This window comes from Lissotriton vulgaris, unplaced genomic scaffold (genome assembly GCF_964263255.1).
Source record: "Lissotriton vulgaris unplaced genomic scaffold, aLisVul1.2 SCAFFOLD_957, whole genome shotgun sequence".
In the NCBI taxonomy this organism is placed as follows: domain Eukaryota; kingdom Metazoa; phylum Chordata; class Amphibia; order Caudata; family Salamandridae; genus Lissotriton; species Lissotriton vulgaris.
This window is the reverse complement of record NW_028244518.1, coordinates 109,729-137,694: the sequence shown is the minus strand read 5'-3', so window position 1 is coordinate 137,694 and position 27,966 is coordinate 109,729. Positions and strand designations below refer to the sequence as shown.

At 42.8% G+C, this 27,966-nt stretch overlaps 1 protein-coding gene across 1 annotated transcript in view; it reads left to right on the top strand.

Annotated features, from left to right (window-relative positions):
• The window catches only part of LOC147667206 (nicotinamide N-methyltransferase-like), a 192,502-nt gene extending 166,147 nt beyond the window's left edge, over positions 1-26,355 (top strand). Inside the window, exon 3 of the mRNA XM_086948850.1 lies at positions 25,735-26,355. Coding sequence (XP_086804976.1) covers positions 25,735-26,173 — 439 coding nt within the window. The 3' untranslated portion in view covers positions 26,174-26,355. The remainder of the gene's footprint in view (positions 1-25,734) is intronic.
• Positions 26,356-27,966: the final 1,611 nt, after the last annotated feature.

Genomic DNA, 27,966 nt, shown 5'->3' with positions numbered 1-27,966 from the left:
ATCCATCACCGTTATTTATCTCACTGCCCCATCCCAGCTCAGAACCTGGCTATATGCAAATCAGTCTGTCCCTGGCCCAGTGCATCATGGGAACAGGGCAGACTAAACTACCAAGCCAATTCTTCACCAGAAAGGAGACAAGCTACCGGGGACCGGTTTCTGGCATTTCAGCCTTCTTCGGCCCGGCTTGCTTGAATCCTGATGGAGCAGTGAGAAAGGGACTCATGTCTGAGTATACCCTGCCACACCTATAGTGGCCAAAAACGATTTAGAAAAGGGGGTGGTGATGAACAGAGTGTCTGAGTTAAACAGACCACTCTTACCCAGTCCAAAGATCAGGGCTTGATCCATCACCGTTATTTATCTCACTGCCCCATCCCAGCTCAGAACCTGGCTATATGCAAATCAGTCTGTCCCTGGCCCAGTGCATCATGGGAACAGGGCAGACTAAACTACCAAGCCAATTCTTCACCAGAAAGGAGACAAGCTACCGGGGACCGGTTTCTGGCATTTCAGCCTTCTTCGGCCCGGCTTGCTTGAATCCTGATGGAGCAGTGAGAAAGGGACTCATGTCTGAGTATACCCTGCCACACCTATAGTGGCCAAAAACGATTTAGAAAAGGGGGTGGTGATGAACAGAGTGTCTGAGTTAAACAGACCACTCTTACCCAGTCCAAAGATCAGGGCTTGATCCATCACCGTTATTTATCTCACTGCCCCATCCCAGCTCAGAACCTGGCTATATGCAAATCAGTCTGTCCCTGGCCCAGTGCATCATGGGAACAGGGCAGACTAAACTACCAAGCCAATTCTTCACCAGAAAGGAGACAAGCTACCGGGGACCGGTTTCTGGCATTTCAGCCTTCTTCGGCCCGGCTTGCTTGAATCCTGATGGAGCAGTGAGAAAGGGACTCATGTCTGAGTATACCCTGCCACACCTATAGTGGCCAAAAACGATTTAGAAAAGGGGGTGGTGATGAACAGAGTGTCTGAGTTAAACAGACCACTCTTACCCAGTCCAAAGATCAGGGCTTGATCCATCACCTTGCTCATTGCACCATCAGGATTCAAGCAAACCGGGCCGAAGACGGCTGTAATGCCAGAAACCGGTCCCCGGGAGCTTGTTTCCTTCCCAGTGTAAGAATTGGCTTCTGTAGTTTGGTTTGTCCTGTTCCCATCATGCACTGGGACAGGAACAGACTAATTTGCATACAGCCAGGTTCTGAAACTGGGATGGTGCAGTGAGCTAAAAAACGGTGTTGGATCTAGCCCTGATCTTTTGACTGGGTGAGAGCTTTCTGCTTAATTCAGAGACTCTGTCCCTCACCACCCCTTTTTGTAAATATTTTTGTCCACCCTAAGCGTGGAAGGGTATTCTCAGATGTGAGACCCTTGCTCATTGCACCATCAGGATTCAAGCAAACCGGGCCGAAGACGGCTGTAATGCCAGAAACCGGCCCCCGGGAGCTTGTTTCCTTCCCAGTGTAAGAATTGGCTTCTGTAGTTTGGTTTGTCCTGTTCCCATCATGCACTGGGACAGGAACAGACTAATTTGCATACAGCCAGGTTCTGAAACTGGGATGGTGCAGTGAGCTAAAAAACGGTGTTGGATCTAGCCCTGATCTTTTGACTGGGTGAGAGCTTTCTGCTTAATTCAGAGACTCTGTCCCTCACCACCCCTTTTTGTAAATATTTTTGTCCACCCTAAGCGTGGAAGGGTATTCTCAGATGTGAGACCCTTGCTCATTGCACCATCAGGATTCAAGCAAACCGGGCCGAAGACGGCTGTAATGCCAGAAACCGGTCCCCGGGAGCTTGTTTCCTTCCCAGTGTAAGAATTGGCTTCTGTAGTTTGGTTTGTCCTGTTCCCATCATGCACTGGGACAGGAACAGACTAATTTGCATACAGCCAGGTTCTGAAACTGGGATGGTGCAGTGAGCTAAAAAACGGTGTTGGATCTAGCCCTGATCTTTTGACTGGGTGAGAGCTTTCTGCTTAATTCAGAGACTCTGTCCCTCACCACCCCTTTTTGTAAATATTTTTGTCCACCCTAAGCGTGGAAGGGTATTCTCAGATGTGAGACCCTTGCTCATTGCACCATCAGGATTCAAGCAAACCGGGCCGAAGACGGCTGTAATGCCAGAAACCGGTCCCCGGGAGCTTGTTTCCTTCCCAGTGTAAGAATTGGCTTCTGTAGTTTGGTTTGTCCTGTTCCCATCATGCACTGGGACAGGAACAGACTAATTTGCATACAGCCAGGTTCTGAAACTGGGATGGTGCAGTGAGCTAAAAAACGGTGTTGGATCTAGCCCTGATCTTTTGACTGGGTGAGAGCTTTCTGCTTAATTCAGAGACTCTGTCCCTCACCACCCCTTTTTGTAAATATTTTTGTCCACCCTAAGCGTGGAAGGGTATTCTCAGATGTGAGACCCTTGCTCATTGCACCATCAGGATTCAAGCAAACCGGGCCGAAGACGGCTGTAATGCCAGAAACCGGTCCCCGGGAGCTTGTTTCCTTCCCAGTGTAAGAATTGGCTTCTGTAGTTTGGTTTGTCCTGTTCCCATCATGCACTGGGACAGGAACAGACTAATTTGCATACAGCCAGGTTCTGAAACTGGGATGGTGCAGTGAGCTAAAAAACGGTGTTGGATCTAGCCCTGATCTTTTGACTGGGTGAGAGCTTTCTGCTTAATTCAGAGACTCTGTCCCTCACCACCCCTTTTTGTAAATATTTTTGTCCACCCTAAGCGTGGAAGGGTATTCTCAGATGTGAGACCCTTGCTCATTGCACCATCAGGATTCAAGCAAACCGGGCCGAAGACGGCTGTAATGCCAGAAACCGGTCCCCGGGAGCTTGTTTCCTTCCCAGTGTAAGAATTGGCTTCTGTAGTTTGGTTTGTCCTGTTCCCATCATGCACTGGGACAGGAACAGACTAATTTGCATACAGCCAGGTTCTGAAACTGGGATGGTGCAGTGAGCTAAAAAACGGTGTTGGATCTAGCCCTGATCTTTTGACTGGGTGAGAGCTTTCTGCTTAATTCAGAGACTCTGTCCCTCACCACCCCTTTTTGTAAATATTTTTGTCCACCCTAAGCGTGGAAGGGTATTCTCAGATGTGAGACCCTTGCTCATTGCACCATCAGGATTCAAGCAAACCGGGCCGAAGACGGCTGTAATGCCAGAAACCGGTCCCCGGGAGCTTGTTTCCTTCCCAGTGTAAGAATTGGCTTCTGTAGTTTGGTTTGTCCTGTTCCCATCATGCACTGGGACAGGAACAGACTAATTTGCATACAGCCAGGTTCTGAAACTGGGATGGTGCAGTGAGCTAAAAAACGGTGTTGGATCTAGCCCTGATCTTTTGACTGGGTGAGAGCTTTCTGCTTAATTCAGAGACTCTGTCCCTCACCACCCCTTTTTGTAAATATTTTTGTCCACCCTAAGCGTGGAAGGGTATTCTCAGATGTGAGACCCTTGCTCATTGCACCATCAGGATTCAAGCAAACCGGGCCGAAGACGGCTGTAATGCCAGAAACCGGTCCCCGGGAGCTTGTTTCCTTCCCAGTGTAAGAATTGGCTTCTGTAGTTTGGTTTGTCCTGTTCCCATCATGCACTGGGACAGGAACAGACTAATTTGCATACAGCCAGGTTCTGAAACTGGGATGGTGCAGTGAGCTAAAAAACGGTGTTGGATCTAGCCCTGATCTTTTGACTGGGTGAGAGCTTTCTGCTTAATTCAGAGACTCTGTCCCTCACCACCCCTTTTTGTAAATATTTTTGTCCACCCTAAGCGTGGAAGGGTATTCTCAGATGTGAGACCCTTGCTCATTGCACCATCAGGATTCAAGCAAACCGGGCCGAAGACGGCTGTAATGCCAGAAACCGGTCCCCGGGAGCTTGTTTCCTTCCCAGTGTAAGAATTGGCTTCTGTAGTTTGGTTTGTCCTGTTCCCATCATGCACTGGGACAGGAACAGACTAATTTGCATACAGCCAGGTTCTGAAACTGGGATGGTGCAGTGAGCTAAAAAACGGTGTTGGATCTAGCCCTGATCTTTTGACTGGGTGAGAGCTTTCTGCTTAATTCAGAGACTCTGTCCCTCACCACCCCTTTTTGTAAATATTTTTGTCCACCCTAAGCGTGGAAGGGTATTCTCAGATGTGAGACCCTTGCTCATTGCACCATCAGGATTCAAGCAAACCGGGCCGAAGACGGCTGTAATGCCAGAAACCGGTCCCCGGGAGCTTGTTTCCTTCCCAGTGTAAGAATTGGCTTCTGTAGTTTGGTTTGTCCTGTTCCCATCATGCACTGGGACAGGAACAGACTAATTTGCATACAGCCAGGTTCTGAAACTGGGATGGTGCAGTGAGCTAAAAAACGGTGTTGGATCTAGCCCTGATCTTTTGACTGGGTGAGAGCTTTCTGCTTAATTCAGAGACTCTGTCCCTCACCACCCCTTTTTGTAAATACCTTCCGATGCAGTAGGCAATCTAGTATTCCCTCTTCCAAAATAGCTCCCACTGGCTTCTGTTTGAGTCTCATTATATGGAGGTGCTTGCTCTGATATCAATTTTTCGAAAGACTATCGCTAGTATTACGATCATCATCCTCAGTTCTTTCTCCAACTTCCTTCAGTTTGTCATTCTTCTTCTTTTCAGTTCCTTTTCCATTTTCTAATAATGGATGCAATGTTGCCTCTTCTATCATGTCCGTCCTCCACCGTTCCTCCTCTGCATTCCACCTTGCATCCGCATAAGTGCGCACTGCCTTTCTCCCTCAACCCTGATATCTTTCCTTTTCCCTCTGCAAGGTCCCAAGCGTTAAGCACTTCAAATTGTGTGGATCAAGGCTGTGGTTTAATTTCATGTAAAATTCTTCTCAAACTTTCAATAAATCTCAGATTAAATGCAACATAATGTGGAAATGCAAGTGCACCTTCTTTCTCTGTGACCTTGTGCCATTGTTCATTGTTCAACCAAATACATGTATTTAACTCTACATTTATTGCCATATATTGACCTGTGGTATCTTCAGGCAGGGACTTTGCCCCCCCCAAGAGCTATTTGAATATCTACTCTGAACAAATCTAGTACAACTTTAAAACATTTCATTTAAAATGTATCGTTCAACTATGTAATTCAAAGCAAAATCAAGATCTCACTCCAAATCATCAACCAATAACAGCGCTGCGCCGTGAGATGTAAATTTCCAATAACAGCACTGCTTTACAAAAACTGACCTACCTCAGTGCGGCACACTGTGACATTAGTCTTAATCCTTTCAGCAGTTCACCTTCCTTTACAATTTCATGAACACACTCTTTCATCCATCTGTATGCAACTAAATACAATGCAATAGCAACAAGCAAATATTGTCTGCTCCTCTACAGGACGCAATCACACAAGAGAGACTGGAACAGCACTTCCCAGTCTGTATGAATACACATACTAATGAAACCTCTGCCTGCGGGGTATCATCCTGATCAGGACAGCTTCTCTTTGCGTAGAGGTCTGCCACACTAATCATACCTTTCATTTACACGAAGAAAAATGCCCCTATCTTGATTGAGCTTGTCAACGACCTTTCATGTCAAACCCTACAGAACCACAGCAAACAAATGCAATACAGTGTCTTCTACACTTTTGTATCATTCAGTGATCTTAGGCTATGTTGTACCCAATAACTACTTCATCACGATAAACACTACACTCAGGCCATCAACCAAAACATTATACGCAAACTCTGCAAGACACCACGCAATTCCCAGAAACACTGCAAGCTAAGCATAAAGTGTTTACACATGACCCTATTAATATAACTTAGTCTCGAGCCTTTGGAACAGCACTGAATTTTCAAATCAACACATAGACATCAGGAATCAATAGTGGATGTAAACTACTCTAAAAGGACAACATTTTAACCCCTCCATTTCAAGTAAAAACCATCCACGGTCTGCTAACATCTGAGAATGCTCTGGGCCAATCCTTCCAATTTACTCAGGTTAATAGACCTTTTTTTGTAGCCTAAGAGGAAAAGGGGTTAGTGACAAATTTGAAATCTCCTAGACAGTGTGATTAATTGGACCACACATTAAAAGTCAGACTCTGCATCTTAAAACCAAACTCACCTAAATCAATCACAAAAACATACCATGAACAGTATTATTAAAGAAAGACTAAACCGGTGTACAATATTAGTCCTCAATAGCAAAGAACATATAAGGATTTCTGTGGCTATGATACAGAAAATTTGGAATACAATTTGATGAGTTGATGAATGGCCTCAACCCTTTTCCTCATACATGGAAATTGTTTACAAAACCTACCCTAAACTAAAAATAGGAAAAGCCCTATTAAATCAAGGAACAAAAGGTGTCAGCATCAGAACCTCAGTAGACATTCTGTAACCAAAGGATCATGTATAGCATGAAGCCACTCAATCAGAAATGTCAAGAGAGATATCTGTTACTCTCCAAGTCTAAGGGGCATCTGCCTAACTTTGAGGTGAGTCTACTAAGAAGAAACACACAGAAAGTTTGAGAAGTATGACCTTATATCATTCAACTTATTATTCAAATTAGGGTCTCAGGGCCTGGTGCAATACTCTCATCTTCCAGTCTTCCACCGTCCTTGGATTCCTCCCTTCAACAGACATTGCCAACTTGTAGCACTCCCTCTCTTCTTCATTACATTTATTTTGACCTTGCCAGTTCTACCTCGCGCCACTATCTCAAGAATACAATGTGCCTTACACTAGCTAAGAGTGCTTTGGTCTTGCACCTACAAAGAAGGAAAAAATGTCGAAAACAACCTTCATGTTCAGTGTTAAATGTCTCAACCATAAGCTTAGAACCCAACTTAGCATTTTACATTAAAAGCATGTTAATTTTGCAACTCACATTTTATCACCACTCTGTGCTGCACAGCACTCTACAGTTACCTGATGTAGGGTGCGGCACAATACTCCACAACTACCTGATGTAGGCCAAGGGTGAGTAAGAACACAGCAGCGGAACCTTTAAGAAGGTGAGTGAGCTGTAGAACTGACTTCAATGACACAAGGTAAAACGGTCTTGTTCACTACTACTGATCACCACAGCACTCATGCTATTTATCTCTTGGTGAAGACAGTAGCCTTCCACTCCTATGAGGGTAGCACTTTGGGAGACCTTCCCAATCCAAGAAGACAGCAATCCATGAGATAGGCATATGTCATGGCTCTCCTGCATGATCCGTATACACATATGACCAAAAATCAGCATTAGGCATTCAAACAGCAGTAAAGTTGAGCACTCAGGACAGGTGTACATGTATTTACCATGCAGAAAACGTTTCTGTCCTAACAATGTTCACTGCCGATTTCACATTTTAGGTTGAGTTCAGCTTGCACATTAGCACCAGGAATTTTCTTCATGCAAGTTTCCCCAGTTCTAACATGGTAGAAAGTTATGAGCTAAACAAAGGTCAGAAAAAGGGTAAACTTTAATTCGGAAAGCTTTTGAAATGTTCTAAGAGTCACATGTATTCACCACTATTGCAAAATTGATATTTCTTTCTGCAATGGGTGCTTACCACACTTCAAATGTCCAGAAGATTGATTTAACCCCTTGCGTGCGGGGCGTATTTTCCGCCTGTGCTGACTCCGCCTTGCGCGGGCGGAGTCATGACGGAATGGTTCCGTCATCAGCACAGCTCAACCGATGCTGATGACGGAACCGTTCTGTCATCAGCACGCAAGGGGTTAAATATGAATGTGTAAACAAATGTTGCTTTCTTCATTCTGAAGATCTCAACCGACAAGGTGCATATAATTAAGTAAATTTAATACCAATAAATGTAACACCTTCTTCAAACTGATGCTTACAGAAATTAGAACTCATTGTTAACTAAAACACTCTTAGTCAGGAGCATCTCTAAAACTAATTTCTCATATTATTTCCACATACAATACAATACTTATGACCTCAGTAACAAAAAGTAGGATGTTTTCACACAGCAAACCCCCACACATATACAAACAAAGTGATCATACTGTATCCCTAGTAATGTCATTCATCATGTTGAGTATAAGGTTATATGTCATGTAAGTAGTGAGATTGTTAATATCACTTTAAGGTCATTTGTAACATCATTGAAGAGTTCATGAGCATTGCTCTTGGTTTGTGAGTTGTTGTTTTCATTGCATTTGAGGGAGCAATGATTTATGGAGGGTATTTTCCATTTAATTTTATAACAATAATTGCAGTTTACTTGTGTCTTTTACATATAGATATATTTTCACAGAAAAACAAAAGATTAGGTGAAGTTATAGTTAGGTATGGTAAGAATACCTTACTTTAAAAATAGAAAATGCTTGAAAATCACTGAAAAAGGTTAAAGTGATGTTATAGTAAGGTGAACATGCCAGTTAAAATGTACTATTTTTAACAAAACAAACACTAAAATTCACCAGTTATAGTTAATTCAAGTAACTATAACTTGTGCCCTTCTCATGCACAGTGCGACCACAGTATGCCCAGTGATGCATATTTGGCTGTGTGGCTGGCTAACCCCCCCCCCCCCCCCAACCCAACAGATATCAACCCCAACTTTTAAACAACATTTATTTTCCCAATCCTGTGGTACTCAAGCAAGAGTCCCGGAAGTTGCACGACTCCCTAAAGATCCCAATGCCTCCCAAATAAATATTTTAATTTGACCCCAGGAGCCACCCACATGGTCCAAGGAGACAAGGTACCCCTACCATGCACTCTTATATCCTACTATATTATTTTCAGAACAGAGTGGTTAAATCAACATGTCCTGTAATGGCTGCCGCAACATTTCTCTTCATGTTGTGGCCAGCGAATAAGAACTTGGGCTCCAACTGAAATTGCAAGCACTTTTCACTCCCGCAGGAGCGAGGCAGTAGGTGTGTGAAAAAGTCCCCTTACCCAATCAGATTGCTCTATCATTTAAAGTTGCATGCCAGCAGAGTTCCTGCTGGACTCCTGCATTCCCAATTGTCCAGACATATACATTTTGAAGATTAATTTCTCAAAAACAGAATAACAGATTTACTTTAAATCATGAAAAGGGCACTTTCTGATGAAAGATCTATCTTTCGGCAATATTTGATGTAATTCTGCTCAGCTGTTTTTTTGTCGTTTGATGAATTTCCTCTAAAGTTTCCAAAAATAGTTAATCTAAATCAGCTCCTTCATAGCAAGTTTAAGAGTGATCCATCAAGTGGGGGACGGGAAAAAAGGGGGGATCCAAAACAGCATTTTCCCATGCAACTGCAATAGGAAATTTTAGACAACAACACAGAAAAAAAGGATGAACTGAATGACAACAAATTTGGCAGAAAGCTTGCTCTTTAGTGAGAAACTGTGTTTTTTTCTGAATTGCATAAATCTGTTCAGGAATGTTTGAGGACCTAAGGTTTTGAAATTAGAGATCTGCACAGGACATGTCCAAATATGCTCTAATTTGCCACTTTAAATGGGACTAGTCAACACTGACTGGTTGGTCACAACTTGGAGAATATCTTGTGGCTCCCATTGAAGGACTCAGGAATATTGTCCCTGTTTTGTGAAAATTAATCAAAAGAACATATACGACGGCAGGTTTAGCTCACCCTCGCCACAAAGACCATGTTGGGGGTCCAAAAGAGCCCCCCTCCACTTGATTGGCTGGCCACAACTCATTCTGATAGATATTTCAGGACTCTGGGACATTGCTCTCACTGAAATGCATTGTAGAGAAAGCCTGTTTATGAGGGTCACCAAGGGAGCACCTAAAAAAGGTGATAACAGATTGTAGTCACAATATAAATTATTTGTTGGTGGTGCCATAATAATTTTAAGAATTGTGGCATATTTTAAGGTGTTTTTACCCTTTGTACAATGCTGATCCTTTGCTGGGATTTGGTCAACCATGCCTGAGGGAAAACTGTTTTCTCTAATGATTTTTTTAGGAGATCTAGAAACAAAAACAGGAACATATTTTCTGTAAATTCACACTGTCTTCCTCAGCCATGTAAGAAGAAAAGTCTGAAATACTGTGTAAAACGTGTACGTCCAGCAGCAGCTGAACCCAGTCACTTGTTTCCCCAGTGTGCTACTGCAGCCTCCTACAGAGTTCTAATAAACAACTAGAGTACTACATTTCTTATTTCTGACACAAATGTGGACCGTTTTAGCCATTTTGACTGAATTAAAGCTGTAAAACTTAAATCCCAGAGCAGGAGGGAACCTCCGCATGGCATGCGGAGTTCCCTCCTGTGCAATTAGGATGTGACCACCACTCTGGCGGTCACATCCTCTATTTTTAACATTGCGGCGGGTGCGGCTTCAAGCTGCACCCGCAGCAGTGTTAAAAATGCACACATTGCATTTGTATGTAGAAAGTGGCAGGCACCGTGCGGTGCCTGCCGCTTTCTGCATACAAATGCTGGGGGGTACCATAGGACCCCCCATCTGCACCCCCCACGCCCCCCCTTCACCTAGGGGGCCCGCAACGGGCCCCTGCAGTGAAGTTCCACATGCTTTTCCACGGCGGAAAACCCGCCGTGGAAAAGCATGTATCAGAGCCCATCCTAATCTGGCTGACGGTGTCTGAGAGACACTGTCACCATATTAGTGCTTTTCCGCCGCGGTTGTAAGCCAACCGCGGCGGAAAAGCTGCGGACGGAAACCAGGACCCACCAGCCATCCTAATGTGGCGGTGGGTCTTTGGTGGGTCCTCTGCAGATTTTACGCATCCTCCAGGCCGGAGGTGGCTTCCACCGGCCCAGAGGATGCAGAAAATCCGCAATCCTAATAAGCCCCTGAGTTTGGATGTGTAAAGGGAGTGGGCTCTCCATAAAGAGTTGTCCATGGGACACAGCGATTGCATAGTAAGGGCTTGACTGCATAACAGGTTTTGAGAATCTGGAGGTAGGGAACTTTCTGTGAAAATTTCAGCACAGCGTGGTACATATGTGTAGTAGGTGTTTGACGAACGAACGGGCCTTGAGAGTCTGGAAATAGTGGGCTTTCCCTGAAAGGTTGATCAAAGGGTGGAGAGTATGTGTAGTAGAGGCTTTAACTTCTAACAGTGTTTGGGTGACTGGATAGAGGAAAGTCTGTGTCAATAGTTGGGTTTAGGGTAAAGACTGTATGTAGTAGTAATGTGGCTACTTAATGAAGCTTAGGTGTCTGGAGAGAGTGTGCTCTCTGTGAACAATTGGACACAGGTTGAAGACTGTGCCTAGTAATGTTCATGTAATTTATGCTTTACATAATTATGGACCATTTACTACTTACATACATTTTTGAGATACTGTACTGACTTGAAGAATACATTTAACAGTAGTAGTTTGAATGATGCCATCAGTGATGTCATCAATGATGAAATTCAACATGTAATGAATGATGTTATATGTGAAGTCATAATCAGTGATTATAGCTAATTTGTAGAGCTATAACTGGCGAACGTCAGTGTTTTTTTAAGTTTAAAAAATCTTATTTTGACTGAACTTTTCACCTAACTATAACATTCCTTTAACCTTTAGTTTTTGAGTGACTTTACAGGGACGTTTTGTTTAACAAAAGTTACGTTTTGTTTTCTAGCCCTACCAATAACTTCACATTCACCTCTGTGGTTTTTTACAGTGAATTTCAGAGGTTTTATTGCCATAAAGTAAGATGTTATTACTGTGCCAAAGTTTTTTCACTGGATTCTTGTTATTGTTGTAAAGTATTTTCTAATTTAATTTTACAATGACATTATTTTAATTTGTAATAAATAAAACAAATTATGAAATATTGTTGTGTTTTTTTTGTTGGCCTTTCCAAGGTCCATTAGTTCTCTCACAAACATATCACAAGAATCTCACCTATCACATAGCCAATAAAAAGCCCCCAGAGGAACTTTGAGTGGATATTACTTCTTGCTCTGAGTCTTGCGATCATACTAGGAGACTGCCGTAATATCTAAAAAGTTGTTTTTACTATGAAAGAATCATTTTTATTAAAGTGCAGGCTTAGAGGTTTAATATCTGGGACAGCGTATGAAGATCTCCTAAGAGTTTTGTGTAAATATTGTCTTTTTTTATTTTTGCTGTCCTAATGGTGTATTGCAAGAGGTCCACAAAACTGATGACACGCCCATACACCAATTTTGAGTGGTTAAAATCACTGTCTCTCTCTTCATTTACAGGATTACCACCCCTTTGAAAATCATTTTGATAGAGAGCTTCGCTGTTGCCAGTTGATGTGCTGAGCCTGTCTCATTTTATTTTGACAATTGTTTTGTAATTTGGAAAGGGAGTGTTAAAATGACATCAGGCGAGAAGAGAGTGGTCCTGGTGGAGGAAGAGGAGCAAAAGATTCATCTGCCAAAGAATGAATCCCTGGTGTGAAAGTTCTTCAAGATTCCATTCAGTAAGAAAATGTGGTAGACATAGTAGTGGAGTGCAACATCTGCCACAAACAATTCTGCTGGGGAAATAGTTAGAAAAACATTGCTATGTACCACAGGCTTGTAGAAACCGATGTGAACCATTGACACATGATACCTAGCTCGAGCCCAAAGAAAACAAGCTAGGGAACAGCCATCAACTTAGTATACAGTAACTGTGGCTCCTGGGAATCTGTTACCACAGAGGATTTGGATTAGGGACAGGAAATTAACTTGTGAAACCAAAAAAGGATGGTTATATACTTTGGAATGTGCAAGCCTATTGTTGTAGTTAGAGAGCAGTCAACCTCCTTGTGCAACAAACGTATTAGGGAGCAGAAATGTCCCACGGAGTAAAAAAAGATTTTCCATAATAACCTGCATGTTTTGATACTCTTTTTGCAGTTTAATTTAAATCACATTTTTCAGAGATGACAAAAAAGTTGAAAAACAAAAAGAAAATCTCTTATAAAAACCACCTGTTTTAGTTCAGAAGTAGAAATAAATCATGTTGTTTGACATGTATCTTTATGTTTCTATATGTAAATAGTCTGCAAAAGGCTGTGTGTGTGCGTGCAAGTGTGTATGTGAGTGTGTGTGTGTCTGTGCATCTGTGCGTTACTGTGTCAGGCTATATCTGTGTAGGTATGTATATGTATGAGTGTATGTGGGTGTGTGTATGTCAGAGTGTGTATTTAGCTGTGTGTGTGTGTGTTCGAAAGTGTGTGTGTGTGTGTATGTCCGAGTATATGTGTGTGAGTATGTGTGTATGTGCTACCACAAAAGTGTGTTCCTATCTGCTTGGGTTTGTGATAGTGTGTGCCTGTATATGTGTGTGAGGGTGTGTATGGGTGAGTGTGCATGTGTGTCTTAAGTGTATGTCAAAGTATGAATGTGTGGTATATGTTTATGACTATGAGGATATGCGTTTGTGTAAGTGTCAACAAGAGTGGTTTTGGTGTATGTGTGTCTTACATCAGAGCATGTGTGTGTGTGTGTGAGCACTTATGTGTGTGTACAAGATGATAGCTGTGAGTAGCAAGGTTTGCTGAGGGTCTGGCCTGCTCACAAATACCGCTGTACAGAGCGAACACTATGGGCCTGATTCACAAAGATAACTTACACTTTTCATTAGGTTTACACTTTGAGTAAGTTTACCCTTTTAGGTATTCACAAACTGCACTTAAGTAGTAGATTACAGTTTTCTAGTAAGTCTAGGACTACACATAGCCAACCACTGGTAGTACAACACACTCCAATAGAAAATAACAAAAGTGTACAGTACTACAAAAGCGAAAGTTAATACAAACATGCAGTTTTTGAACACCAACAAGTATTAATCTTACTCAAAAGTGTAAGTTACTACAAAAGATAATTTTGTAAATATCACTTTGTAGTAAGTTTTGTAGTACCACTGTAGCACTAAAAATACATAACAAATTGCAGTGTGTGAACAAGGCCCTGTGCGTAATAGAGTTTAGTAAGGGACTGGCCTGCCCACAAAGACCTCTCTACAGTGCAAAGGCTGAGTGTGATAGGGTTTGGAAAGGTACAGCCTGTCTGTAAAGACCTCTCTCTACACAGGGCAAAGATGCATGTAGTAAGGTTTAGTGAGTGACTGTCATGTCCACAAACACCTTTTTATAGGGTGAAGGCTATGTATACTAGGCTTTGGTCTGTCTGCAAAGACCTCTATACAGGGCAAAGGCTTTGTGTAGTAGAGGTTAGTAAGCAACTAGCCTGTCCCCAAAGACCTCTCTACAAAGCGAAGGCTGTGCATAATAGGGCTTGGAAAAAAACTGGCCTATCTATAAAGACCTCTGTACAGGGCAAATGATGTGCATTGTAAAGTTTTTTGTGGTACTGCCCTGTCCGGGCAAAATTTGTGCATATTAGAAGCATATCCTGTAAAGCACATTATATCATTCATCAGAAAACTTAAAGCAGCAGTACACTATTACATACCAATTTCACCTTAATTGTACTTTATATGTTCTTCTTGTTAGTGCAGATTTGCTGATTTCTCATTAATTTTTAAGCATAGACTGTCATCTTAATTCAAATACTGAAGGTCTTATATTATATTAACTTGTTTCAATATACATGTTTAAAACATGATTTCCTCTTCTGTAGTTGTTGTTCGTTCAATTCTTCTCTGTAGTCAAAAATATAAAATATCATGATGAGGCATTCAAAACTTGTTATTTGCATTTTATCACAATATATTTTTAACAACAACCCTATACAATTCATTGTCCACTTCTCTACAAGATGAATATGGTGCATAATACTGCATTTACCATATATTGAGGATTGGATGTCTGAACTGAGGCACCTCTCTGAGAACACCTCTGTAAAAGGCAAACACTGCATGCTAAGGCCTTGCCCATCCAATAATTCTTGAGCCTCTTGAGGCAAATGGTTTGTGCATTAGCAACTTGGCCACCAAAAAAACATTAAGTGTTTGTAGAGAATATGTCTCCATAAAGATATTTGAACAAGGAGCAGAGTGTGGGTAGTATGGATATGACTAAGTGATGGGGCTTTCATGTATAAAGGGAGTGTATTCTCTGTCATGAGTTCAGTACAAAGTGAAGGCACTAGCCAGTACTGACTTGTTCACCTACTGGGCTGTGCTTGTTTGAAAAAGTAGGACTTCCGTGAAATCTTTTACAGAAAAAAGAGGGCATCCATAGTATGGGCTTGATCATCTAAAGGAACAGTTTTTGTAAAATAGTCTGATAGTAATAATCGACATATTGATAATACATAAAACAATTATTTGTTGTTTAGACTATGCCATTTTTATGAATAAATTCATATGCCATTTATAAGAACCATTACATGTTTAAAACTTCTAACATTTCAATGTAATGATTGACATCCCTGAACTATAAGGAGAATAATCTTTTGAATTAATAAAACAACATAATAACTGTTCATATCAGACTATAAACTGTAAAGAGTAGATACTGCACATTACTATCTATCAGCCATCAGTTCCTCTATCTGTTTAATACATGTGTACAAAAAGTAAAATGTTTCTTAAAAAGCCCATACGTAGTGTAAAACAAAATTAGACTCTAATTCGGATGTTGCTCCTAATATCATCATGCTGCCTAGCAAGACCATTTTAGGTATTCCATTTTTTGGGGAGGATACCTTTAATTATTATTTAATGTTCTTTTATGTCAGCATGTATATAGTTGTTTTATAAGAGTAAAGGTGGTGGAAGTTTGTTGTTGTGCGTCCTTGCAAGAGTGGTGACTCATTTACATCTTCTTGACTCAAAACATTCTGAATAACTCTCAATATAATACTAAGTGTAAAGCAGACTACTATATATTTTCTAGAATTTTTGTTACAGAAGTAGGAGACTTGGTAATCTGTTTCTAAATGTAAGACAAGTGTTGTTACATTGAGACTATCCAGACCTAGTCTTTAAAGAGACTGTGTAGTAACCTGATCTGATGTTCGGACCCTCATGTAAAATGATACCACCAGTGGTATATGTTACCCCACCCTTTGATACCTGATCAATTTTAAAGTTTGTGAGATCAGCATTAAGTTATGTGCCATCAGCTCCATATCTGTGCAGTATCAAGACAGCATATTACCTCCTTTTCCTAATATGTAAAGTCAATACTACTTCTTCTCCACAGTTTGGACATAAATTATTCAGCACAGATTTCGCTCAGTCATTTATTGAATTACACTTATTTCTAATCTGGTATAGTTGGATACACAAATCGCTCTGAATCAATGGCACTTCTTGATGAATAGTTGTAATTACCACATTTATGTTCCCAGGAATATCTGATTCCAAACAATTGAGTGATTGGAATACACTCATTTTCTAAAAAGCCTTGCAGTACCTTAAACAAATCCTTGGCATGTTCTTGGGAATTTAAAGTAAATTATGTCCACCAGTACAGATGTCGACATTGACATCACATCTCCTAGCGATTGGTGTACAATTTGCTGTACTTTAATTACACCAAATGACACCAACATATGTGAGAATATACTAAACTATGGGATGACCAGAGCCCTACATCTAGCACTATTTTCATAGCCAGAATTGTACCATTGCATCCAAAATGGACGTTGGAGCCATTTTCCGGTAAAAAAATTGAGCTAATCACAACAGAATATGAACAGCAGCAGCCATCAGTCAATAACGCTTAATAACTAGGACGTTTGTGCCACATTACTCAATATTTATGCAAACTGACTAATTGTGAAATTTCCAGTAATTTTGCATCTGAAGTGTAGTCTGAAATTGTGGAAATTACTCAAATTACTCCCGCATAATTAAAATTTCACACAGGTCTAAAGTATACCTGTTGCAGACTGAGACATATCTCTATCAGCTTGCACTGCACTCAGTAGAACTGACAGTTCTCTTCATACGGGCTTTTCTCTGTTTTGATCAATTTTCTCAGTAAGTGTAGATAGCTTAAATAGATTATTTTCAACTACATTACAGTAACAGTATACTCCAGATAAGTTTGATAATTGAGAGCCTACCACATTCTCTACTTGTTCTATATTTAATTATTTCTGCAGGTCCTGCTTCACCCTCCTAGTTTTTGTGCCTTTCCTGTTTTCAAAGGTTTTATCAAACCTCTGGTTACTACAGCTTACACATTTTTCAATGGTAGGGTATGGACCCAGGTGAAAAGAGTAAGAAATTGGAGATTTAGTCGGGTGGGTGTGGGGGGGGGGGGAACCTACCTCAAATATTAACCACAATCCTTGTCAGAATGAACTACAAAAGTCACTTAGTAAGCCTGTGCTTAACCCTCTGGTACCTTTGCACAAAAGCAGCCAGGCAAAATGTATCAGCATTGTGTAAAATATGTATGCAGCACTCAAACAGCAATAAAGTGAATTCGCAACAAACATAATCCCATTAAAATTACATAACAATGACAAAAATCCAATAAGTAGAACCAGAGATGTGAATTTTTAAAGTTTACTGTCCATAATAGAGCAGTGCCAAAAAGCATTAGGTTCTAACCAAGGTCATCTGATTGAAGGGTAAGGTTTGAGGTTAACAAATGATTGAGAATTTGTTAGAAACAGGATCCAGGTTCTTGCCAGTAAACAGTTTTACCATTAGACTTAGTCTCTAAGATGGAAGTCAAAAATCCTCAGTGAAGGAACAGTTGCAGGCAACAGCTGAGAGGGCCCCACAAGGCTGAACAACTTCGCTGTGAGGTCCTGCTGGATTAGGTTTGCTGCTTGCAAGAAGAATATAGCAGGGGAAACCTGGATCTTTGGCACAGCAGTAAAGTCTCTTCATTGGATTGTCTTGGCAGGATGGTCCTAGTCCCCCAAAAGTGTGGCTGTAGAAATGGGTAAAGCATCCCTTGTGGTCACTCCAAACAAACAATTATGGCCAGTCCAAACCAGTCCTGGGGCAGCTCCCTTGCCACTGGGTTACACAGGAAGAGGTGGCACCAGGAAAAGTTTCAAATTGCCTTCACTTCCCCGCAGCGCAGGACACCTCACTAATTGCTGCTGGAGTGAGTGGCAGACCCAGGACTTACAGGTACAAAATCCTGCTTGCTACACAGGATATGGTGAGGCTAGGAAAATATATACACAAAATGGGCTGCCCCTTGTTTGGGTCCCTACAATATCCTACAGATTTCTATTGAGGTGCATTACCAGTAGGGGCATCTCGCAAAAAGTGACAGACTGGCCTCACACACCACCCGGTATCATGCTTCATCATAGGTTGTCCTCGCCCTCTAAAAACTTCATTTGATAGAGGGCGGGCATACACCTGAAGACAGGGATGCACTTCTAAAGCGGAGTGCTGGCCCGTGAGGTGGTGAGAGGTGATCTAAAAAAAATTAAACTTGACGATAAACTATTTTTATTCAAGAAGCCAGTGCATGGTATTAAAAGAAAGTGAACAGTGACATGGGACGTGTTAAGTGTGGCTAGGAAAATGCCTCAAATTGTGTTCATTTCCCAGGTGAAAACTGGGCCAAGAAAGGCCAGTCTGAGACCAAAAGACACATTACTGGGCCACCCCTCTTGCCCATCTGCTCAGGTATGCCTAGAATAGCCATAGGCTGAAATGCACTCTCCACTGATTAATCAGAAAAAGAAAGAAAGTAAGAAATTTCGTGGCATATGGGAGAAGAAAAGTGACTTGGCTTCTAAATTGTATTGCATGATCAGTTTCAAAATATGCCTAATACTTGTGACCAGACTCACAGATTTGAAGACATTGGAGCAAAATCTAATATTTCACTTTGCGGAATCCATGCTCAAAGTTGAGGGATTTAGAACAGCTCTATTCTCTCACTGAATGTAAAAACTAAAGTGCTTTGAATTCTATTTTTCTGAAACCACTGGCCCTGGAGAATTGTGTAAGTTTAACTACCGGACAAAATGATGCAATAGCAAATCCTGATCTTGAAAGTGGTAGGAGAAACCAAGAATCAAAATATTGCCTGTCAATGGAGTTATGTGTTCTAGTTGCGCCCATGTAGAAATGCTGCCTTTGTTTACCATGAACATGCTTCTTAAGTTGCCTTTCATTTAACACAGCAACCTTTTACACACTTTTGCCTGCGCAACAATGTTGGATTTGTTTCTCTGAAACTGCTTCGTTTACAGATCCCACTTCACAAGACCATTATCATGACTCTTTGAACAACATGTACGAGGCCGCTAGACCTATTCTGCAAAAGTGGGTCTATTTTTCATCCACAGGGCGACATGGATATGTATAGACCATAATTATGCTGGCTTGCACAGGTATCGCAAGGATGCTCTTTATCATAAATAAATAAGCATTTCTGGATTTAGTTAGAGGAGCGCTTTTTTGTCATTGGTGAAGTCTCTACATTCTGAAACTTTGGCCCAGCAGCTTGCTGATATCTCTGTAATGGTGCCCAGCTCGAGACCAAGATGGGGATTTACATTCTTTCCCTTCAGGTAACTGGCGTTGGATCAGTCAGTACAGAGATTCGTGGCAGAACACACATACGCCCTAGGATAGGGACTGCATAATAGGAGTATGTTCAATTTTCTATATTGTTTTATATGCTTGCATATATAGATTGTCTTATTACAATGGTGAAACTTTTTATTCTGTTTACTGTCTTGGTAATTCTCATAACTTTCATCTGCTTCTGTCTATTGACCATTGCGGAAGATATTTTCTATACAAAAATCACGTTGGTTCAATAAACATTGAAAACTTTCCTCTGTGTATTCCTTCTGTACTGCTATGAAAATATGAGAGCAAGAGTGACTGAGCAAAAGGTTCTAGATCTATTATCATGATTCCTGGGGGGATCAGGGTTGTCATGTTCAGTGGTTGCCAGAGCAATTTGCTACCCACCTTGGTGTAGTTGTACTTATGGTGGCACTGTAAGCTATCTGGCCTGTATGACAACATATCCTGAGGGGGTGCATATAATCAGCCTGGCACAATTTCAATGGTTATGCTGTCCACAAATGCGCAGTTCATACCATAGAGTAGAAACTACACAACACAGGCATGATTTACTCTAGGGAAAGGGGACTGTGATAACTATAAAAATAGTATTTCATCTCCTCAACAAGGTACAGAGGGCCAAAATGGATTATTTGCTCTTCTCTGCCAACTCAGAGAAAGCATTCAACAAGGTGCATTGACCTTACCTAAGAAAAGGTGGTTGACACTTTCGGCTTAGGGCACAGATACTGAACATGAGTGTTAAGTGATTATAAATAAGGCTCCCTGATTTAGTGTTTAGTGATTAAGTGTTAACTTCTTTATTGGGAACAGCTAAACATTTATCATTAGTAAAGTCAGATTTTAAGCTACAACATTTTCCTGCCATAACTATTGGGTGCCTGCAGCCTGTTACTGGGTCACATGAATGGGTGAAGTTGGCAGTTGAACTTTGATTAGCTATACAATAAAAGGATTAGGTATGTGTGTAAGGATGGGGGGGCGACAGAGCGTGTCAGGATGGGGGGGCGACAGAGCTGGGCATAGCCCCACTTGCAAATCAATAGGCTGTGTCCTGCCTTCACACAAAGGCCTTGTCACCCCTGCATTGTTCATTCAGCCTTGTGGAGCAAAGGCAAGGAAAGCAGAAAGCGTCAAGCACTACAAAGGGTATTCTCTAGAAACATTTCCTACTTCAAAGAAGGCACAAGGTAGAAAAATGTGACCCTGTGACCCACCCTTCAGTTCACTTTTAGGACCTGCGGAAGAACTCTCAGAGAACTGCCCACTCCTGTAGCCTGCTGTGTATGACACAAGACTGCTTTGCTATGCATGGAAGAACTGCGTTGCTGCCTCTGGCCTGTCTCTCTTGAACCCTCACAGGTTTGCTCTACTTCTTGAGCCCTGTCCCACTGCTTTACCCCAGGGCTACCAGAGAGACTCAAGGGCTAGTCGGCTGGCCTCCTGATCAGCGCCTCAGGAACAGAAAAGTCTTCAACCATCCTAAACTGACACCTGGACACAACCTCAGTGAGTTCTCTCTCCCCCCCTCCCCCGAGTGGTGCCCTTCGGGTCTGGACTCTTCGTTATGGTGTTAGAGGTGCCTAGATACCCCAAATCTCAAACTTGGGACGTGAAAAATGTTTTGACTAAAAACTACTGTGAGAACCAAGAGGAGACCAAGACCAACCTGCCTGTACATCTGCCCAAGGTGCATCAATCCATCAATCATTCGGGGGTTTATAAAGTGCGCTACTCACACGTGAGGGTCTCAAGGTGCTGGGGGGAGAGGGGGGGGGTTCAGCTCCAGATCATTTGAAGAACCGGGTCTTGAGGCCCTTTCTGAAGGTGTTCAGAGTGGGGAAGCTTCTGATGTTGACTGGGAGCCTGTTCCAGGTCTTAGCTGCGACTTAGGAGAAGGTAATTCTGCCTGCTCGGGATCTGCGGATGCGTGGGATCTCTGCCAGGGCGAGGTCGGCGGAGCAGAGGTTCCTTTTGGGTACGTTGAAGAAGACTCTTTTGCTGAGGTATTTGGGTCCGATGTTATGGAGGGATTTGTAGGTGTGGGTGAGTAGCTTGAAGGTTACTCTCTGCTTGATGGGGTGCCAGTGAAGGTCTCGTAGGTGCTGGGTCATGTGCTTGTGTCGTGGGGTTCCAAGGACGAGTCTGGCAGAGGTGTGCTGGATGGTTTGGAGCTTGTGTAACGTGTTTTGTTGATGCAGGCAAATCGGGAGTTGCCGTAGTCCAGTCTGCTGCTTACGAGTGTGTGGGTGACGGCTTTGCTGCATTCAGGGGTGATCCACTTGAAGGTCTTGCGGAGGATTCAGAGGGAGTTGAAGCAGGTGGAGGCGACGGCGTTGATTTGGCGGGTCAAGGTGAAAGAGGAGTCTAGAATGATGCCGAGGTTCCAGGCGTGGTCCGCCGGGGTGGGTGGGTTTCTGAGGGAAGGGGGTCACCAGGAGCTGTCCCACACAGTGGGGGAGGGTCCGAGGACGAGGACCTCTGTCTTCTATGAGTCCAGTTTTAAGCAGCTGTTACCCATTCAGGCTGCAACATGTTTCATTCCTTCATGGAAGCTGAGTCTGGGGTCTTCGTGAGAGAGATTGAATTGGGTATCGTCTGCGTAATATTCTATGCTGAGCCCATGCTGTCTGAGGATGGTGGCGAGGGGGGGCCATGTAGATGTTGAAGAGCGTGGGGCTGAGCGAGACCACAGCTGATCTTTGTAGGTTCAAAGAGGAAGTGAGGGAGTCTGATCATTTGGGTTCTGCCAGAGAGAAAGGAACGGATTCAGTCGAGGGCAGTTTCTCATATACCGACCTCATGGAGTCTGGCTGCGAGAGTGCAGTATGAGACGTCGTTCAAGGCTGCAGAGAGGTCTAGTACAATGAGGGCCACATTGTGGCCCTGGTCGAGTAGCATGCGGATGTCATCTGTGGCTGCAAGGAGGTTGGTCTTGGTGCTGTGGTTGCTACGAAATCCGGACTCGAGTCGAGGATGGCGTTCTCTTCGATGAAGGTGGTCAGCTGGGCATTGATAAATCTCTCTGTGACTTTGGCTGCGAAGAGAAGGAGAGAGATGGACCGGTAGTTTTTCAGGTGCGTCAGATCGGCCAAGGGTTTCTTGAGGAGGGGCTTGACCTCTGCCTGCTTCCAGTCATCAGGGACGATGCCAGATTAGAGGGAGGCGTTGATGGTCCGGCCTAGTTCGGGTGCTATTGCTGCAGTGGCTCTGTGGTAGATGTGGGGTGGGCAGGGGTCAGTGGGGGCTACTGAGTGGGTTTTTTCATGGTCATGGTGGTGTCTTCAGTGGTGGCAGGTTTCCAGGTGGTGATGGTCGGCTGGTTGTCGGTGGTGGAGAGGGCGTGGTGTTTGGAGTCTGTTCGCTGAAGTTGTCGGAGAGGGCATTGATTTTCAGGTGGAAGTTAGGAGCTGAGCTTGTTGCAGAGATCCTGAGATGGTGAGATGTCCGTGGCTTCGCAGGGGGGTTTGGTGAACTGCTATATGATGTTGAAGAGTTATTTTGTGTTACTTGCGTTGGTATGGATTTTGTTCTTGATAAAGGTCCACTTGGGGGCTCTTAGGCGCTGGTGATATTCATTCATGGCATTCCTGTGATTGTTCTGGTCTTCGATGGTCTTCCTGTTTCACCAGAGCTTCTCAAGGTGTCTGCAGGAGTGCCTGGCTTCTTGGAGGTAGGTGGTGAACCAGGCGGCCTTCATGGGGCATTGTTTGACAGGGTGACAGAGGGGTGTGAGCTTGTCAGCTGGCGATCCAGCGGTGTAGTTCTTTGGCTCTGGAGTTGGCGTTGGTCATGGCAGAGGGGGGGGTCATGGAGGAGGGTGGTGTTGAGGTGTTCCTCTGTGATCTTGCTCCAGTTCCTTTGTGGCAGGCAAGGAGCACGTTTGGGTGCGGTGGTGGTGATGAAGGTGAAGTTTATGCAGTGGTGGTCTGTCCAGAGGGGCTGCATTGTGTGGCTGAAGTGTATGTTAGTCCCTCCTGCGAATATGGGGTCGAGGGTGTGTCTGGCTCTGTAGGTGGGGGTTGTGACGAGCTGCTTCAGTCTGAGGTTCTCCAGGTTGTCAAGGAGGGTGGTGGAGTCGGTGTTGCTGCAGTTGTCGAGGTGGAAGGTCAGGTCTCTTATAAGTATGTAGTCCATGGAGGAGATGGCGTGGGGTGCGACAAAGTCAGCAATGGTGGTGGCAGAGAAGGTGTGATGGTCAGGGATCTGCAGACAAGGGCCCCTTGCAGCATTGTTCTGCGGCTGGTTTGGATCTGGAAGTGGAGGTGCTCTGTGTTGGAGAGGGGGTCGTTTGTGCTGAAGGTGGAGAGTTGAAGGGAGCTCTTATGTGCGATGGTGAGTCCTCCTCCTTGGTTGTTGGGGCGGTCCTTTCTTTGGATCTTGTATCTGTCTGGGATGGCGGTGGCAGTGTCGGGGCAGAGGTGGCGTTGGTCCATGTTTCCGTGAAGAAGGTGATGTCTGGTGAAATGGTGTTGAGCAGGTCCCAGATCAACGTGTCGTGTTTGTGGAGAGAGCGCATGTTGAGGAGTATGCACGTCAGGGCTTTGGTGATGCAGGAGTTCGACGTGGCTTCAGTGATTGTGGGTGGGCTGTTGATGATGAAGGATTGTCGGCAGTGTAGGTAGGAGAACTTGGGTGGTGTTCGGCGTCGATCTCTGGCAGTTGTTGTTTCTTCTGGGGTTGAGTGTGAGGAGGGCGGCGGAGTTGTAGCAGTGGAGGGTCATAGATCCAGGATTCCTGGTGCTGGTCGTGGTTGGGAGCAGACAGGCTTGCCTTTGAAGTGCCTTGGGTGCGACCGCGCAGCGGCTGCCATTAAGTAGAGGAGGGGGAGGGAAGAGCAGCTGGGATGCGGGAGGCAGGAGGCGGGAACCGGCAGGGGGAGGGGCCACGGGGCAGCAGGAAGGGCCAGCAGAAGAGCAATGCTCCCCAACTGGACCACCAGGGATGAGGCATAGACAGGAGCCTGTGGGTGGCGGAGGGCCTCAACACCCACCTGGGAAGCAGAGCACAGTGCGTGAGCGGTGGCACTTAGGAGCAGAGTTTCAGGGCGAGAGCAGGTCCCTGACCAGAAGGTCAGAGGTCTTGTATCACCAGTAAGGGCTGATTTCGTGGCCTGACTGACATTCTTTTCCATAGCAGCAAACCCTGTTCAGCAGTCTTTCCCCAAATGGGTATCAGGCCCTGTGGAACGTTTGATTTTTAATTTTTTACATGGCTGTTTTGGTGTCAAATAGTTTTTTAAAATGTACTCTATTTTTTTAATTGATTTATGATTTTTCTTGTGTTGTGTTTTCAATATATTGCTGATTGTGTGTTGCTCCTACTTTACACATAGCCTCTAAGTTAAGCCTAGTTGCTTTTGTGCCAAGCTCCCGGAGAGTTATGCACAGTTTAATTTAGTGACTTTTGTGGTTCATCCTGATAAGGATTGTGGCTGTTGCTTGAGGAGGGTTAACACCTCACTCAACCAACAAACCAATGTTTCACTCATTTGAAGATCTCTTTCCTGATTGTGTAGGTCTCCGTCAATTGTGCGGAATATAAAACACGTTGTAAAATCACTACTAGTAGTAAATTTACCAATATATTAGAGGTTGTTACTGACTCCAATCCCTATTCCAGGGGCTGGGTACATGGAAGTCTACACTTGTGAGTAAATTTCAACTTGTGATTGGTGAATAGCCAAAAGAAGTAAAGTAACTCAAAAATATAAGAGCAACTTCACGCATGTAGATTTACTCAAACATCAAGTTATTTTTGTGAATACTTTGAATCAGTGCAAAGGAATATAGAATAACCTAAATCTTTCTTTTCTTTGTTGAGTAAAGGTCGAGGTACTGTTGTCTTTGAGTGATATAAAAGTTACAAATTAGGCCACTATATTTATATTTTAATAACGTGCAAAGATCTTCCTCTTAGTAGTTTTGCTTGAAGGATCTTTTTAACGAATGCTTCCATTCCAAGCGAGGCAAATTCGAAAGAATATACGTGGTTATTGTGTATTTCACATACCATAAGTGGCATATACGCTGTGCCGCATCAGTACGAACACTCCCACAAGACATTTGGAATTAAGCCATGTGATATGGAATTCAGCCCTGTTTCAACAAGTAAAACACTGCTTAATGTACCATTTGTAAGGCATAGTTTAGTTGTGCCATTCAACATCATAGACTTTAACATCTCTACCCCCACTAGGTGCCTTTTACCTGTGTTCCTGATTTTATCTCTGTAAATTGCAATAAAATATTTTGAACAGTAGCCCGGATAAGAGTTAAGAAGGAAAAATGGCATGCCGGTAATTATATTATGTAATTGTGGTTTACAGAGAAATATGGACAGAGAAAGAAGAGAAAATGAAAAAAGTCATAAAAGATGTGGTGAAAGCCGAACTTCCTGAATCTTACCCGGTGGCCCCAGGACTTCGTGTTCAAGCTGACTGCATCTTGAGTGAATTTTGTTTGGAATTTCTGAGCAGGGATGAAATGGCCTATTGCAAGGCCCTCAAAAGTATGTCATCACTGCTAAACCTTGGTGGTTGTCTCGTAATGTTTGCTTTCCTTAAATGCACCTTTTACATGGTCGGAACCTTCAAATTCCCAATGTTATGCTTGGAGGCAGAATTTGTGAAAAAGGCTGTGATAGACTCAGGCTTTATCATTAAAGAATTTCATATCACTCCTAGATGTAATACTACTTTGTATTCGACCTGCGATTTTTCTAGTAAGTTGTTCATTCTTGCACATAAAGTAAAGGTCGTGGAATAGTTCCATAGGGGACCATAATAGAAGTTTGAAACAAAAAGCGAAAATCTCTGGTCTTCCTTGCTGAGCTATGTTCAGTGAACTGCTTTATAGATTTGCTTAATATCGCACTAAATTGTTTGCATTTATCTAAAATCAAATTAAAAGGCGTCTCACATGTTTTTTATATGGCTGTAAATCGATTTAAAAATAAAAACCCATCAGTTGTTTTACGCTTTGCTCAGTAGCATAAACTATACAATTATCGCTTCTCTAGATATTATCATAGATGTTGAAACTTGGTTCATAGTTTTTAGAGCCTATTTAATAATAACTTCCATTGAGTTTAAAGATAAGGTACTACAGCAATAACAAATATTGAGGTTAATGGTCTTGCTTTAGGGTGAGATGAAATGCTATTGAAATGTAAAACTATTTGGCTTGAGAAAATGCTTGTGAACGAGAAGAGATAGAAATGCAGTCTAATATCATGAGGAGTTTCTGCTGCTTTTGGTGTTAAGGAGGGCAATTTTGGTGTGACTTTTACTACTGCATTATGGAAGCAAATGTGTGAAAAGAGAATTTGTATACATTTAAGTAGGCAGACTGCAGTACAGGCACGGCATCACCACAAAACCCAACACCTCAGTTCAAAACCACACCAGAGTAAGAGCAATAAAGGAGAGTACCACAGCTCAGTTCAACAGTACTGCAAACGGTAGTACAAGAGATTGCAGCAGCACGACACACTCAACAAAATAACACAGCACAATACCACACCAACACAAAAACACGAAAACGAGGAAATGTGCTATCCCTCCTTCTAATCTGTAGAAGTGGAAATTGGGATGTAATACTGCACTAGAGAAACACCAAACACCAAAATAATATGTTTGCTGTTCTCCAGCCTGTATTGACTTCTACTAGTATCACTTCCCTTATATGATGACTGTAAGAAATTGGGTCATTAGCTCCGAAGGATGTGATTCCTTCACAAGTATTAAGTCTGCAACTTTCTATTAACTGAAAAACAATTAACTCATTGAAACAATTGTAACAATTGACTTTCTCAGGGTAGCAAAGCAGAGCAGTATAAGTCCTACTCAGGAGAAGTAGTTTGGTTGTAAAAGGGAAAAGTACTTTATTAACCATGCTACTACATAATAAATATTAATTTACAAATATATACAAGTAGGGAGATGGCAAAACGTGGGTGACACGTAACATATTTCACACCTATCAAGTCTTGAAACCTATAACCACAATAACACCCACTTACAGTGGACAATATACAAGGGTTTGCCGTTGTCAATAAGTCAGCTTATCAGGCTTTGTCAGGGTGTCACTACATTAATAAAAGCAGAAATTTGGCAAAGTAAACCAGTTTCACACCATTGAAATCAATATGGATAGTACCACCTTGCATTGACACTCATTAAGCCCTGGGATGGCTCACTAGTAAACTTGGGGTTATCAGTATAGAATTTCCAAATATGTTACATGACCATCATTAAAATATGAATGATTGACTGTTAACTTTCTTCTTTTCAATGAAATCTTTTCATGACTTTTTAACCATATAACATTCCCCAACCAATACTGTTATTGTTAATAAAGTTTAATTAATTCAATTCAATGTGTACTCTAGTCTTTCTTTTATTATGCTGCAACTGCAGCTTTAGAAACAACCAACAGGGGTCTCTTTACTCCAGATCATATGAGCAATAGCTCCAGGAGTATTTAAATATGCTTGCAACCACTCCTGGAGTCATATACAACCCCCTGGAAGACTGAGGGCGACCTTGGGGAAAACATAT